The 14938-nt window shown below is 34.9% G+C and overlaps 2 protein-coding genes across 2 annotated transcripts; one reads left to right on the top strand and one right to left on the bottom strand.

Moving 5' to 3' along the window:
* The first annotated feature begins 640 nt into the window (after window positions 1–640).
* LOC117316692 lies at window positions 641–9220 on the top strand. Its single transcript, XM_033871427.1, has 7 exons — window positions 641–1012; window positions 2952–3070; window positions 4132–4222; window positions 4646–4867; window positions 6494–6630; window positions 7017–7101; window positions 8472–9220. The coding sequence occupies exons 1-7, from the start codon at window positions 832–834 to the stop codon at window positions 8696–8698; spliced, it is 1062 nt and encodes a 353-aa protein (XP_033727318.1). The 5' UTR covers window positions 641–831; the 3' UTR covers window positions 8699–9220.
* A 2816-nt stretch (window positions 9221–12036) lies between these two features.
* On the bottom strand, window positions 12037–14602 carry LOC117316691 (AAC-rich mRNA clone AAC4 protein-like). Its single transcript, XM_033871425.1, has 3 exons — window positions 13851–14602; window positions 12922–13084; window positions 12037–12716 (listed from the first exon to the last, which is right to left on the bottom strand). The coding sequence occupies exons 1-3, from the start codon at window positions 14313–14315 to the stop codon at window positions 12526–12528; spliced, it is 819 nt and encodes a 272-aa protein (XP_033727316.1). The 5' UTR covers window positions 14316–14602; the 3' UTR covers window positions 12037–12525.
* Between the last annotated feature and the right edge of the window lie 336 nt (window positions 14603–14938).

The raw sequence follows: 14938 nt of genomic DNA, 5'->3' as shown, positions 1-14938 counted from the left end.
GCACGTAGATAGGTGTAACAAAACTTGGTCAAAACCATCTCAGGGTCATGGTAAGCACGTTTGAGTTGATCCAATCTCATTGATTGAACATGAGAAGTTTGAAATGTGAAATGTTTACAAACGGGGACAGATCGAGATGGAGGAAGATTGTAGAAATGAGATTGATTGAATATGCTGAACCGCCAACAACGCACACACTGTACGACGTTTATGATACTGTAATTCCACTATATTCGCGGTTATTGAAAAAAGTGCAAAAATCAATACCCATTAAAATATTTATATATGCAAACAAATGTAAAGCAGTGTTTACTGTATAATGTTGATTAGGCATGATTGCACGAAACGTAATACCCGTGAACAAGGTCAGACTGGCCCACCCGCGTAATATTAACCCCGTGAAACCTAACAACTACATGTAAAATTATCTCTAATGGTCGAAATAAACACTTGAAATGTATAGTTTTCACCATTATAAAGAAGTAAAGCTGTCTTGTTTTTGTATAGTAAATTATTTCATTTTGATGTTTCATTTCGTTTCTGAGATATCACATGACCAGAATTTTTATTAAAACCATCTGATGTAATCTTACTTACTTTATTCCATATGTACATTTCCACAAGGCCGATAGAAAGATGAAGACGTGTGTACTTTTCGCTGTTTTGCTTTTAATTTCAAAGTGCGATAAAGTATATTCAGACAATGGCTTATTGGAGAAATACGAGGAGAAAAGTTTAACAAGTGAAGTTGTTGATCTTTTAAACGGAACTTATTTCAATTTAAACGATAAAGTATGTCAGCTACAAAGGAGGGTCGATGCTGTTGAAAGAATGATAGATTCCGACTATCAGTGTCATTGTAACGAAACTGAAATTATTGAATTCAAACGATCGATGTCCAACGAACTTGGAGTCTTCTCGAAAATCTTGTCTGGGTTTGAAAATGAAATTCGAATTTTAACAAAAGAGCAGACAGAGTTACGGGAGCTGTTGAGAGGAGCAGACAGCCACGGTAAGTTACAAGACAATGCCCTTACACAGATTTTGAGTAGGTTGAATATGAGGTACCTATGTAATCAGATGAATTTTGACTTCATGTTAAGGAGAATGCACTTTTGTGTTTCAAAAGCAGCATAAGATTTTAATGTGTGAATATTCATAACTACATTTTGTCAACTTTATCAAGAAAATGACAAATGAATTGTGAAAAAAAAATATATCAATATAATGCTTTGATGAGACCATATTTAGCACGAAAATGAAATAAATGTATATATTTAAACCTATGCAATTATTAGCAATTTTTGAACAAATGCAGTCATTATGAAGGGTTCAAATGAACCGTCGCATTAAAGTTCGCAACAACCATCTCTTCATCCTCTTATCTAATACATAGAAACATCGGTGCTCTTGTAATCTGCCTTATTCCCATGTTAAACTTTTACTGTCCATAAAATATAGAACACGTCAAAATACCAGAGACATGAACGTCCACATCCCAAACATATGTTGTTTTTAATATTTTGCAGATGTGAGGTATCAGTACGATCTAACATATAAATCGTGTTCCTTGGTCATTCGGAGTTTATTTTATGTTATTCTATGTGTTGTTGTTATTTGTTATTGCTGTTGTTAGTCACCTTAAACAAAACACCAATATTTTCTTGTCTTTATTTCTCGGAAAATTAGGTGTTTTTTTAATCATTTTTTGATATTTTGTTTTCGTTTGATACAACGTTGCACTTTTGGAAAAAAATAGCTACCAATGTAAATGTTTATGTTCCGATACTGGAACTCTACAGTGTTTTTAGTATTGAAAGGCGGCATAGAAACATATCAACACAAATGCAAATTATTTACAGTTTTCAGTTATACAAGTTTTACAAGTTGGTAAAATCTATATCGTGGTAAAAACACAGTCTCCATAATAACCATGACAGCATATCTTAGAGAAAGTAGTCTTATGTGTAACCTGTCGTTTTTTGTAAAATTACATTCATACATGTTTGATACTTTGCTTGATATTGCTTTACTCTATCTCACCAATTCAAAAATAAAAACCTACAAAAATACTAAATGAGGCCTTCGTGTCAGGCAGTGCAAACACAACGTGACACCTGAAAACAATGTGACGTCATTGAAATGTAAAAATTAAAACTATATTCCACAATGTATAGTTTACATGGATACAGGTATGAGCAAAAGAATGTGGCGCAACATTGACCCACATGCGATGTTGTTGTTATGTCGATGTCTTTCTGTTTTGTTTGTTTGTTTTTTCGTCAAGAACTGTTTTATCTTGTCTATCCTGAATTGTTAACAATATTTTGTATGTGTTCAAATGTTCATAAAACGGACCGAGTGACAGTGGTCTGTATAAAAGGGATTGTATCGATTGTTGTAGATATATCATCACATACAAAGAGCAGGTCACATTCGCTATAATTTATCTTTAACATCCCTATATATATTTTTTCGCTCTGCAATTCAGGTAGTGTTTGGAAGTACTTTCTGATACCAAAACCCATTTTCACCAAAACAGGTTCAACAATACGTGAACGATCATTTGCATTTAAGGTCTCGAAGATGAACGTTCAGATAAGGTGCATGAATGGTACCTGCTCTCATGACTAATTGTTAGATTTCCCTCTCGTATTAAGCAATACTTTTCTTCCCATTCCCGAGTCAGTATAAAGTGCCAGCAGGGTTTATTCCCATTGAAACAAGACAGTTCCGTGAAATGTCCTTAAATTACCGCATTGCGATGACGGAATATTAATAATAATAAAAAAGCGAATAACAACCAGATTGAATGAAGAAACAACAGGACTTTATGATATTTTTTTAAACATAAATCTTACAAATAAGCTTCTTAATTTGTATCTCCCTAATTGATGTAGCTTAATTTATTTTGTTTGCATTAAAGCAATCGAATATCATTCTCTTTCTAGCCAGTACAACCACAAACACACCAGAACTTGTCTGTGACGATGGCTGGATCATGTCACCAGGGGGAAAGTGTTACTATGTTTCTACCTCTCAGGAGAAAACGGAGTGGGCTACAGCCATTGTGAGTTTTATTGATTTTCCCTATTGAAGGATGTTTTTTTTTTTTTATCTAAAACAACATAATTCTGAATATTTAAACGTGTTTTCGTATTTTAAAATCAATTTGATTATGGCTTCTTTGTTGGTTAACGTTCTAGGGCGAACATTGTTCCAGATATTAGAAACCTTTCTTCAGCATTGTGCTTCAATAAGGACCAAGGGTAGTAAGTGAGTTCTGTCAGTTGTCTATCTTACATACGGAAATTGTGATATTCCTAACCAGGCATTAGACATTAAATAACCGGTTAAAACGTGGAGGCAGGAATATGTCTAAGTAGAAAGGAGAAATTTACAAAAACGAAAAAGACGACACCACTTGACGTTAGAGCTGAGTGGTAGGCTGTGGTAATGCTCCCAACGAGCAGATGATATTATATAAATACATATACAAAATATTTTTTTTAAAGTAAGTCGATTGGAACGTCTAGCTACTATAAAAAAATTATGATAACGAAGTCGATGGAAATTGAACCCCGGGGAGTTTAATGAATGTTTAGGTGCTTCACCTCTTGGCCATCGAGACAAAAGTTCCGATACAAATAATTGAGCATTTAAGTATGAAAAATACAATACATGAATATCCTTTGTATAGGATTGCATATTTGCGATCATAGGCATCTCGTGTGGTCAATATCGGAAAGTTTGGGCGAGGTCAATATATTTACCGGTAGTCTTTCAATTCAAAGGTTTTAGCCATAAAAATCGAGATAAATTGCCGGTGTTGTGGTCTTGGCTACATGTATTAAAAGAGGGTATACCATACAATCAAAGTGGTCAATGCATATCCTGTTTTTAAAGACAATACAGCATCAACGTTTATAAGAATGAAATGAAAAGAGGATATTTTGTCCGATTAACAGAGGGGCATTCTTTCGGGCCTGTGGGTATGGCAATACTGTTTTTTTTAATCACCAACCTTCCGTAATCCTCTCCAATGAGCATAAGCTACATCAGCTGTTTTGAAAATGCCTTTACAGGCTTAAATATATTTGAAGTCCAATTGAGGATATTTACTTATCGCAGGACCGTTGTACTGCCATGGGAGCCGATCTGGTAGAGTTCCGCACGAATGGGGAAGCCTGGTTCATGATGCGAAATTTGCCGGCACGTGTTTGTATGTAAATTATGATAAAGCGCTTATAATTTAATAACAGACAGTCAGTTATATTACATGTACTCGTAACAAACTCGATTGTTTCATAAAAGCAAACCAACAGGATTCATATAGGAAAAGAGCAAATACAATGGAGATTTTTTTTAAATCGAATGAATTATAATGCCGCTGTTAAACAGATGTCTTTCTTCCTACATATTGTTATCAAGAAGTAAAATAAAATAAACACATTCCATTATACAGTATGTAATTAAACATCTAAAACAAATCCTTAGGTTGACATCGCCCGTATCAGATTTCCATACACCAATATTCAGCATCAATTTAGTTTCGATTTAAGTAACAACACCTCATTTTACAGCATGATATTAACACATGCTTATTATCTATAAAGGACAAACGTGCTTGATTTATTACTTTCAGCAACCACTGACTACGTATATACAGGACGTAAGAGGAATGATGAAGGCGCATGGGTTTTTCTTAGTAATGACGAGAGAGTCGATATATCTGTGAGGTCATGGGGTGACGGAGAGCCAGATGGAGGGACTCAGGAGTGCGGGTGTACCAAAGAGGACGATAACTTCCTAATGTGGGACTGTTTCTGTACAGGATATGACCTCTTCTACATCTGCGAAACTTTGCGTTAGTCAAAATGATGCCTTAATTGCAAAAGATATGTCTGCGAAACGCGTACAACAAATAGTTCGATCATGTACAGCCGACGTAAAAGTATATTACACTTAAATATCTTGTTCTCTCTAAACAAATAATGTTTTAGGAAATTGTACAATGACCGAGAAAAAGATGTAGCCAACTTGAAAAAAAAAATCTTGAAGAAAATTACAGCATTCATAGCAATCTAGTAAACTGATTTTAAAAGGACAGTTCAGTCAAGTGTTATCATATTAGCATGTTTCGTCCAAAAGGTGACTTGGTTTTTTTAATTTAAAAAAAATGTCAAAAACTGAGTCTTTGCATTCCAACCTTAAATCTAATCTTAATCTTATTTGCAAAATGAAATGTATCTGTTAATTTCAATAGATATATAAAAGTTGCATAATCGGTCTTTTACAACTTTCAAGGAGGGTTTCAAAATTGTTATATTTTTTAACAAAGAGCGCATCAGAGGACAATAGATGTTTTATTCTATGTATCAAAAGACAACCAAATCCCATTCATAAAAAGTCGTCCTCCGATTAACTGGTATTGAAACATTTAAAAAGAACGTAGTTGATAAAATATTTTGATTTAACATTAACACGACTGACTACATATTGTGGCATAAACATTATTTTTCCGTGAACTCTACTTAGTTCATATTATATGGTCGAACTGCCGCTTGACAGCCTTAGGTTCGAAATCACCAAATGTCACATTTTGACAATTTATTAATTTTACCTAGATTTGATTTATTCTGATCACATTTGAAAAATGTAATCAACATTTATAGTACATCGATGTTTCCCTAATCAGTTGCCAGCGCATCAGAGGACCAGGACGATTCAATTTGATACAATGGTATTCAAAATACGTCACCTGATATTTTATGTTTAGCTTATGATATCGCCATGCATGACCTAGGTCTGGATAAGGGAAAACGATTTCCACTCTTACTGAAATTATTTACATAAATAATAATATAAAAACATGTGACCGATGTTTTAAAGAAAATTCTAACTTACATTCTAAATTGCACAACATCTAAACATCTGGGTAAGCCAGCATGGCGACATATACACTCACTGGTCATCGTTGTTGATTTTACTCGTGAGGATAATTTTCTATCCGTGAATTTCCCATCCCGCTTCCGCTTCAGTTGTAAACGAACGCTGATCTAATGATCTTGATATCAAGTGCTCACTTCAAATAAAATAAATTACGTTAGTATTTTGTCAAAAACTGTCATAAGGAGTATTGACTCATATTTATTTTTAGGAACAATCTTGAATTTTTTTAAAACATCTAACTTCACTTAACAGTCCTTTTAAAATGACCTATTATCTTATTGGTCTGTAACAGGTATATCAAGGACACATTATCCTTTCACTGTGATACATTAACAATTAAATGACTAAACATGTTGCACTACTGTACCTTGTTAATTATATTCTATCGTATCAACCCGTAATTGAAATGCGATAATATATTTATATCTTTTGTACACTCTTTTAATGTGTTTCAAAACCCTGATCTGTTCTATAGGAGATTTCAAGAAAGTGTAATAATTATTTTGTTGTTTTGATACACGTGTTTACTATCTATTTATAGCCAGTAGAGCACGTACGACTACCGCCACCACTACTACAGTGACTCCCCGAGTCTGTGACGATGGCTGGATCACATCTCCGGAAAAGTGTTACTATGTCTCTACTGATTCCGAGCAAACAGAGTGGGCTACAGCAATAGTGAGTTGTATTTATGTGTGTTATATAATATGGTATTGTATTGTTTTGATTTTAATCATCATTATATGCCTATACTCAACTAAGTTTATTGTACAGCTTTGAAATGTACATATGTATGTATGTTGAACGCCTTTTTGAAAGCATTCGTAGAATTTATATCTCTACTCTAACGAAACAAAGTGATAGGTCAACGATCATGTCATTCGTGGTATGAAAGGATGTCATCTAATGTCAGATCCTACTTAAATCCTGACATCACAATTTAAATTTTTAATTATTGTCATATTCTATGTTTTCTTACGAAATAAGCGTTGAGGGGATTCAAGAAATACCTCGCATGTTCATACGTAATATTTGTTCAATCAATCGTCTTATTCTTACTGTAGACTCGATGTAATGCCAAGGGAGCAAACCTTGTCGAAATTAAGTCGGATGAAGAAGCTCGATTTATAATGAGAACTCTGCCGTATGGTGAGTAAATCATATGGTTATTACTTTTATAGTTATTTTTATATCATTAGTAGTAAATAAATTTACTTCCGAATGACGAAATTGTAACATATTGACCATTATAATCCAGCAAACTCCTTCCTATAACATCACATGTCTACGTACCATCGGCGAAGGTAACGTCGCACAAAAAATGGAATACAACTGAGATTGTATTTTCGAAATAATGTTGATGCGTCAAAAAAAAATCTATATATTATAACACCATCATATATATTCTTTATGTAAATTCATTACCATTAAATCAATGTCAAAGACAAAACTTGAACAGACACTACATATCCTCTACATCGGGCTTCGATTTGGGAAAAAGAAAAATGGCAATAAGGCTTCGTATATACATCACTCAATTTCAATAGGTAAAACATAAGTATTCCAATAGAATGTAAAATAGTCTGCAATCATACGCCTGCTGAATTATCAGATGCAGCACAGTACAGAAGCTGTATGTATGCCCTGAAGTGAGGTTCTAGTTATCAATGACTGTTCAATAAATAGTGAGAACCTATTTTACATATTCCTAGAACCTATTTTTATATATTCCTAGAACCTATTGTACATATTCCTAGAACCTATTGTACATATTCCTAGAACCTATTTTACATATTCCTAGAACCTATTTAACATATTCCTAGAACCTATTTTACATATTACTAGAACCTATTTCACATATTCCTAGAGCCTATTTACATATTCCTAGAGCCTATTTTACATATTACTAGAACTTATTTTACATATTCCACTCGTCACGTTTTGTGTGCATTAAGACCTTTCAACCAACATTAAATCACTGGACAAATTTTATATCAAACACAATTTGAAAACCTCTCCTACCTTGACAGTTAATGACACCTTTCCCGGTATTCATAGCGATCCAATGAGGAAACCATATCCTGGTGATTACCTTTTAGAGTCAAAATATTTTCACAAATGATATTTCTTTCTTATCTGACATATATAACCTAGATATATCACAATCTATCATTGTCTTCAATCAATGGATTTCAAAATAGGAGACTGGTGCTCACAATGTGGACTGTGGTAGGAACACAGGATACATTGTTATAATATAAACCGGAAGTAAAAGGAATGGATATTGACATTTGGGCACACAAGATTTACAAAAAGGTGGATGTGGAACAGTGGTAAACGCTGCGGGTAATTCTGGCAATGGAGTGCGAGGCCGGGTCAGGGCAGGATTCATACAATTGTCTTCCTTCATCATTAGGGTTTCTCTATATGCATATTAAACATGTAACACTATTTGTTTTTTTATGATAGCTGGTTATGTGGTAACGTGCTATGTGACGTATTTACCTTGATATTTTCAGCAAGCTCAGACATAGTATACACTGGACGAAAGAGGAATAATGAGAACGATTGGATTTTTCTCAGTAATGACGAGAGGGTTGATACGTCTGTCAGGTCATGGGCTAGCGGAGAACCCGATGGAGGGTCACAGACTTGTGGATGTGTTACAAAGTCAGACAATTTCGATATGCATGATTGTGTCTGTATCGGATATGACCTGTACTATATCTGCGAAATTATGCGTTAGTCAACTGTCACTGTGAAGGTGACAAGAAAAGAAAAAGATGACTGTTGGAACAAAAACTTTTCAGTCAAGACAGCCAGTGTGTGTTTTTTTTTTGTTTTTTTTTTTGTTTTTTGTTTTTTGTTGTTTTTTTTTTTTGGGGGGGGGGGGGGGGGGGGGGGGGGTCATTTCAGTTAAATCTTTAAAAAAGAACTAGTACAATGATAGTCCTAAATCATTATATTTGTAATGCCAATACGATGGATATTATGTTCCGTGTATAGCGGAACTTATATAAATCAAGCATGCATGGGACAAATATTTTGAGGGTTCCGTTTGGAGAAGTGGTCCAGTTTGACCAGTCAAGACCCGGTTGTTATTGATAGAATGGCTGTTTTTTTTTTAAGCAGTGTTAAAATACTAAGGCAGAAATAAAGAATTTATAGAATGAAAAATCTATGCAGGATAATTTGTATGTAATTAAAATTCCGAAAAGGAATTATCTAAAACTAGTCTATCAGCTACGAAATAAAATAAATAATGCGATTGAAATTGTCTTCGTTTACTTAAAAGTGTTAAATAGATCTACATGTCCATTTCAGTACTGGCAAACTAAATCTGTGATATTCGCGTCATCAGAATTAATCACGTGAAGCCCAAAACAGAGAATGAGAGAACGATAGCAATGATGGCGTCAATACAAAAGTGGGACGTTTAGTTATATGTACGTCATAATAACACGGTATTAAAGGGTCCGATGTCATCACTATATCGATGACAGATTGGATATTTAGAAGATTATTATGTGATTAGCCATCATCGGCTATTGTAGATTTCAAATGGATACTGATTAGTCACAAACAATAAACAAATTAATTCTTAACAGACCATCAACGAAGAAGAAGACGTAATTAGAGACAATAAACAATTGATCTACTGACCTACACATGTACCATCAAACCAACTTAAATGTTAAAGACCTACATCAGCTGAGAAACAATAGATAGTAAAACCTGTTCGCACTAATTTGTAATCAAGATTTCCAGACAACAGAAAATCTAGGTACACAGGATGATATCAATTTATTTAACATCTCATGTCTCGTGTTCCTGTACTGTGGACATTAAATATAATGATACGAGTCTTCTCAAAGGTGGCGAATGAATACGATTCTACCAAATATACAATACAAATCATAAGTCGGACGACTATCGCATGCCAAGTTGTGAAATCGACTGTTTACGTACTCCAACAATATTAGAGGATAACACGGCTAGAACCTTAAGACGTGCGCCGTGTAACCTCTAAATTCCCAAAGCGGATTCAGACTGCGCAGAATGTCAAATTTTCAAAGTTTGGATTTTGATTACATATCAAACAACTAAACTACAAATACATGATTTACGCTGAAATGTTATTACTTCTTTCTCATCAATCCATCACCAAGTCCACATAATTAGCAATCAAAGACACAAAATCGTGATTATTTAAATTGCCAAGCTTCCTTCCACTGTTCCAGTAACAACTCGGATTGAAAATGGCGGCAGATAAATAAAAATGGAATGTAAAGGAAAAACAAACGAAAAGCCATTTTCTTCGTACAATATATGATCCGCTTTATACAAACAATCCGCGTTTTTAACAACCCATGACACAATGTTTGAATTAGGTTAGTTGAAGCGGTAGAATGATGTAACAAAGTGTTTTGTGTCAAAGTATTATTAATGTGGTGTGACTTAGTGACTGGACAGTTGAAATGGGATATATAATTCCTAAACTTTAAGTACACACCGTTGTCACTAAGTTCAGACTTATTAATACAGATATTATTGTCTATTTCTTTCTGACCTGAAATCAAGGCGGAACTTGTGCAGTACCAAATAGGGTTCGGTTGCTAATGGTCGGATGGCGTCTTAACCGAAAAGTAGCCAGAGACCTTGGCTTTAGTTAGCTGAAGCAATGTTAACGAGGCATTAAATTTCGTATACAGCAGCAATCGGACCTGAATTTAGATAGAGAAGCGACAATAAAATCCCTTAAATCAAGAAAGCCGACACTGGAAAGTGTACGGGAATAGCTTTATGGTATAGTATAAAACGAGACCCTGAAGTGGACCTTGGATCCTAAATACTGAACGTGGATTGAAAATATCTTTAAACTATTTTTCTGAGCTCCAATATTGAGCTTTTCCAAAACCTACTTCAAACAGGAGCACGTGGAAATGATAATCAACGATATATACACACGACAGTATATGCCATTAGTGGACATACCATTTCCGTTTTATACTAGCCAGGATTTGAAAGGCAGAACGGGTATGGGGGCGGTGCCATGAGTGCGTGATACCGTGAAACTTTGATCGAGATCCTCATTGCTTTTATGCTCAATAAAAAAAGCATATCCACCGTCTTCTGTCAAAATTCTGCAAAATTGACATGTGTCTTGATTAAAGTTACGTTAACATACTTGAAAAATGCAAATAAATAAGCTAATAAGAAATAAATGACACTGATTATGCGGAAAGTATGGAACCACCTTAATGTGTGTGTTTCATCATGCTAAGAGTGTCTAGAACGGTTCGATCTTGATCAGATTTCGTATGTACATCATGTCAGGTACGAACCTCACAGAAATGAGCTCAGATCGTAGCTGAATTGACAGATGACGCACGCACAACACAGATACATCTGGCATCAAAGTTTTCTATAAAAAAGCAAACACTACAAACACAATATACAAATAAAATACTTCTAATTTTTATTTCCAAAATTCACATTTTGTCTGATTGACTAAATGTTCATTGCACATTACAATACTAGTACATGTTGTATAACACAAACTGAATTTTGATCGAATTTACATAATTAAGTAGAGATTATTCCTCCTGTTTGGGTGGGTGGGTGGGGGTAGGGGTAGGGGGTCTTTCTCTTTCACAGAATAACTAAACCACAATCCTTGGCGTGGTTAGGTCGGATGTCTTTTTCCGTGAGCAAGATTGAGTATTAATCAGATTGATGCAAAGTTATGTTGGAAACACTTTCCATATTATATTTGAAGTCAATTAATGATCTTTCTTTTTATTCGGAGTATTTACACTTGGATTTGAATTTCCAAAAAAAAGAGTATCTGCCTAAATCCCAAAGATCATATACTTTTGAAGTCTTAGTCTAATAAAAGAACGATTCAATCCAGTAAAATTTGTCACATGACTTAATTACCGAGTACCTTGTTTTGCCGTTTAAAAATGACATACTTGATTTCCACTAGTCCCCTCTAAAATGGCTGTTTCTTACTTACAAACTATTCATACGTAAAAATGAGATAATGGAAATGCTCCTAAATTTTATTAAAAGAACAACTAATTTTTTTTTTTAATTTATGTTTTTATCACTTTTTTTTTAAGTGAGAGTGATTCTGTCCTAAACGGTGCAGATCAGCTGGTTAAACACTCCATCAAAGAGACGAAGGTAAAGCGATAAAATCATATAATCATATTGATACTTTTTTTTTAAATGTGATACTTGAATATAGAATTAGGAATATTACTGTACCGAATACCATTTACAGGCATTAGGAGGTTCAATTATTGGTATTTTGACCAGATATTAATTAGGTAAGAATTTCAGAGCCGTTTTTGAAGATATGATATCGCGTTTGTTGAAACATGCAGTTACCATGACGACGATGTTGGATGTAACTGCACTTTCTAAGGTGTTGTGATTTTACCATCAAGGCAGAGTCTCAGCTGTTTCTGAAGATATATTGCGCTTTCCTGAAATAGTTACCATGACGACGATGTTGGATGTGGCGCACTTTCCAATGTGTGTTTTTTAACACACTAGGGCAGAGTCTCAGCTGTTTCTGAAGATGTATTTCGCGTTTGTTGAAACAGTTATCATGACGACCGTATTGGATGTGACGTCACTCTCTAGGTTATGGAAGACACGTGACAGAGTATTAGCTGTATCTTTACTTGTGGTCCACACGTGTAGAATCTGTTTTTCCCATTTCTCCATCGAGTTCTTTGTTGATTGTACGACGCCTGTAATTAAGAATAAGAAATATCGTAAATCAATCAGTTCATTAAATGTTGTAAAAACCATTTGACAGACCTGCTGGGATTATGACAGTTTCGTGTAATTTTTATCGACCGTTTATGATATCGCTTAATTCTGATATATCAAATTATTCAACTCGTTTAATAAATTTCGTGTTACATTTAATTGATGCTATCTGTAGAAACGTACCTGACAGTTTCTTGGTCAGTAGCCTGTGAGCATCTTCTTCTGTGAACTCCCCGTGGTACTTCATCGCTCGGGTGACGGACACACCCACTTTATGTCCGAAGAGATCACACACATAATCGGTAATGGATCCGCCCATGGGGAAATAGTCGACTTCCATCTCAGTCTGTAACGATAGAATCAAGGCTACATGTGAAAAAATGCACACAAAAAAATAGATAAATACACTCACTGTTTACGCTCTGTATAATCTCAGACCCATCTACGTCCAAACGAGCGAAGGAACTACAGTACTAAGTATTGGCTATACATGAAGAGTGTATATTACAGGTAGTTTTGAACAAACAACTTCATTTTTTAATTAATTGTATAAATTAATATATATTTCAAAATCAAAAGACGGAATCTTCTCCTGCATTCTATATATTAAAAACAGATTAAACGCTTCTCAATTACTATTCGGTATATCATAATAGCTGTCATCAGATTAATGAAGTCAGACAAAGGGTAATTGTCCTCGATTAAAGCGAGAAACATGTTATTTATTTAGGTTTATTTATTCATTTATTTATCTATTTTTTCTTTTGTAATACAAATGTACCAAAAGTTACACACGTTAAGCATCAGACATAAAAAGTTTGAACTTTAATTTAGTCTTTTATTCATTTAACCCCAATAAATTCTCCAGCTCCACTTCTGTATGTCACATGTTCTTCGGTGTTATAGGCGATATCATCATCTGTTGATGTACTGGGTAAATAAGATTTATTTCTGTACCGTGTGTCACAGTGTCAATTTATGCGTTTTGTGAGAAGCAGTACGCACCGCTGTCAACGTTAAGCTTAAAAAAAGACAGTAAAACAAAAACAAAACAAAAAAGGAAAAAAAGAGCTTTGAAAAAAAAACACACACATTCAACAGTATCAACTCACCTTGAGCAGTTTTGCGTTGAAACACCTCTGGAACAACTCGAAAGATAACACTTCTGACACTACCGAGTTTCCTCCTGCGTTTGGAACTGTTGCAAGTCTAATGGCAGCTATGGAAAGTGTCATTTCCTTCAGTTTCTTGTGTGGGTAGAAATTATTGTGAATCAAACCTCCCATAGAATTATCTCCCATTAACTTCACGAAGTTGAAATACTGCTGGATGGAAACGGAGAAATTTTCCCCAACATAAATATTACAGGGTGTCCTTGTAGGGGAAGTTTTCTGATCGTTTCTTGAAACTTGTCGAGAAAATGCAGATTTCCCATTCTTCTTGGCGAGGCAAACATCGAGGGCAGGCACTGATTTCTCGAGGCGAACAAGAGAAAAAACCCTGTTGTTGCTTACACCGGTGCGCCGATGTCGTGGAAAACCCCGTCGTGGGCCCCTGCGTTCGGCGGTTATTGCCATTGAAACGTCGTCGGTGATGCTGCGTCATATTTGCTGTTCGATTATTGTGTTTTCTGTGTGTAGGCTCGACTGTCATTTAGAGGGGGTTGGCTCGCTCGGCTCGGGGTAGATTGGCTCAGGTCAAAATACCTCACATATTGCTTTATAAAATATCTCTGGTCGAATGAGACTCGGTATTATCCTAACAGGTTTTTATACACAACTTGGGGTAGACCAACACGTCAATACTATTTTTAGGTGGCTTATTCGGTTTATCGACCAATCATAATCATGAACAGGAATAGTAACGAATCAGATACTGGTATGGTGACGTCAATATATTTTTAGAACCGGAACAAGATTTACCAAGTGATGATGAAATATCGATGAAATATATAAGTATCCGAATCTATATATTTACCCACCACATTTTATAATATCAGTGAATGCTTTCGAAAGCAGAACATTTACTTAAGAATCTAAGTTTAACTGTGAAAAGATAAATGTAGTATATCTCTGGATTCTCGATCGTTGCTAATCTAATTCAAAGCGAGATAACTCATACACCTGCGTATCATACAAAAAGGAACGATAACTCATGCAGCCTACAAAACTTCGACCAAAATCCAATTACTTGTTATAGT

Source organism: Pecten maximus, chromosome 18, assembly GCF_902652985.1.
Source record: "Pecten maximus chromosome 18, xPecMax1.1, whole genome shotgun sequence".
NCBI lineage: Eukaryota > Metazoa > Mollusca > Bivalvia > Pectinida > Pectinidae > Pecten > Pecten maximus.
This window is presented reverse-complemented; position numbering and strand designations above follow the sequence as displayed.

Coding starts and splice junctions, on each gene's coding strand:
- LOC117316692 (XM_033871427.1), top strand. CDS start 832: ATGATAGATTCCGACTATCAGTGTCATTGTAACGAAACTGAAATTATT. Junction 4,868..6,493: donor CTACATCTGCGAAACTTTGC/GTTAGTCAAAAT, acceptor ATCTATTTATAG/CCAGTAGAGCACGTACGACT. Junction 7,102..8,471: donor AATGAGAACTCTGCCGTATG/GTGAGTAAATCA, acceptor TGATATTTTCAG/CAAGCTCAGACATAGTATAC.
- LOC117316691 (XM_033871425.1), bottom strand. CDS start 14,315: ATGGCAATAACCGCCGAACGCAGGGGCCCACGACGGGGTTTTCCACGA. Junction 13,085..13,850: donor TCAACGCAAAACTGCTCAAG/GTGAGTTGATAC, acceptor CTATCGTTACAG/ACTGAGATGGAAGTCGACTA. Junction 12,717..12,921: donor ACTGACCAAGAAACTGTCAG/GTACGTTTCTAC, acceptor TCTTAATTACAG/GCGTCGTACAATCAACAAAG.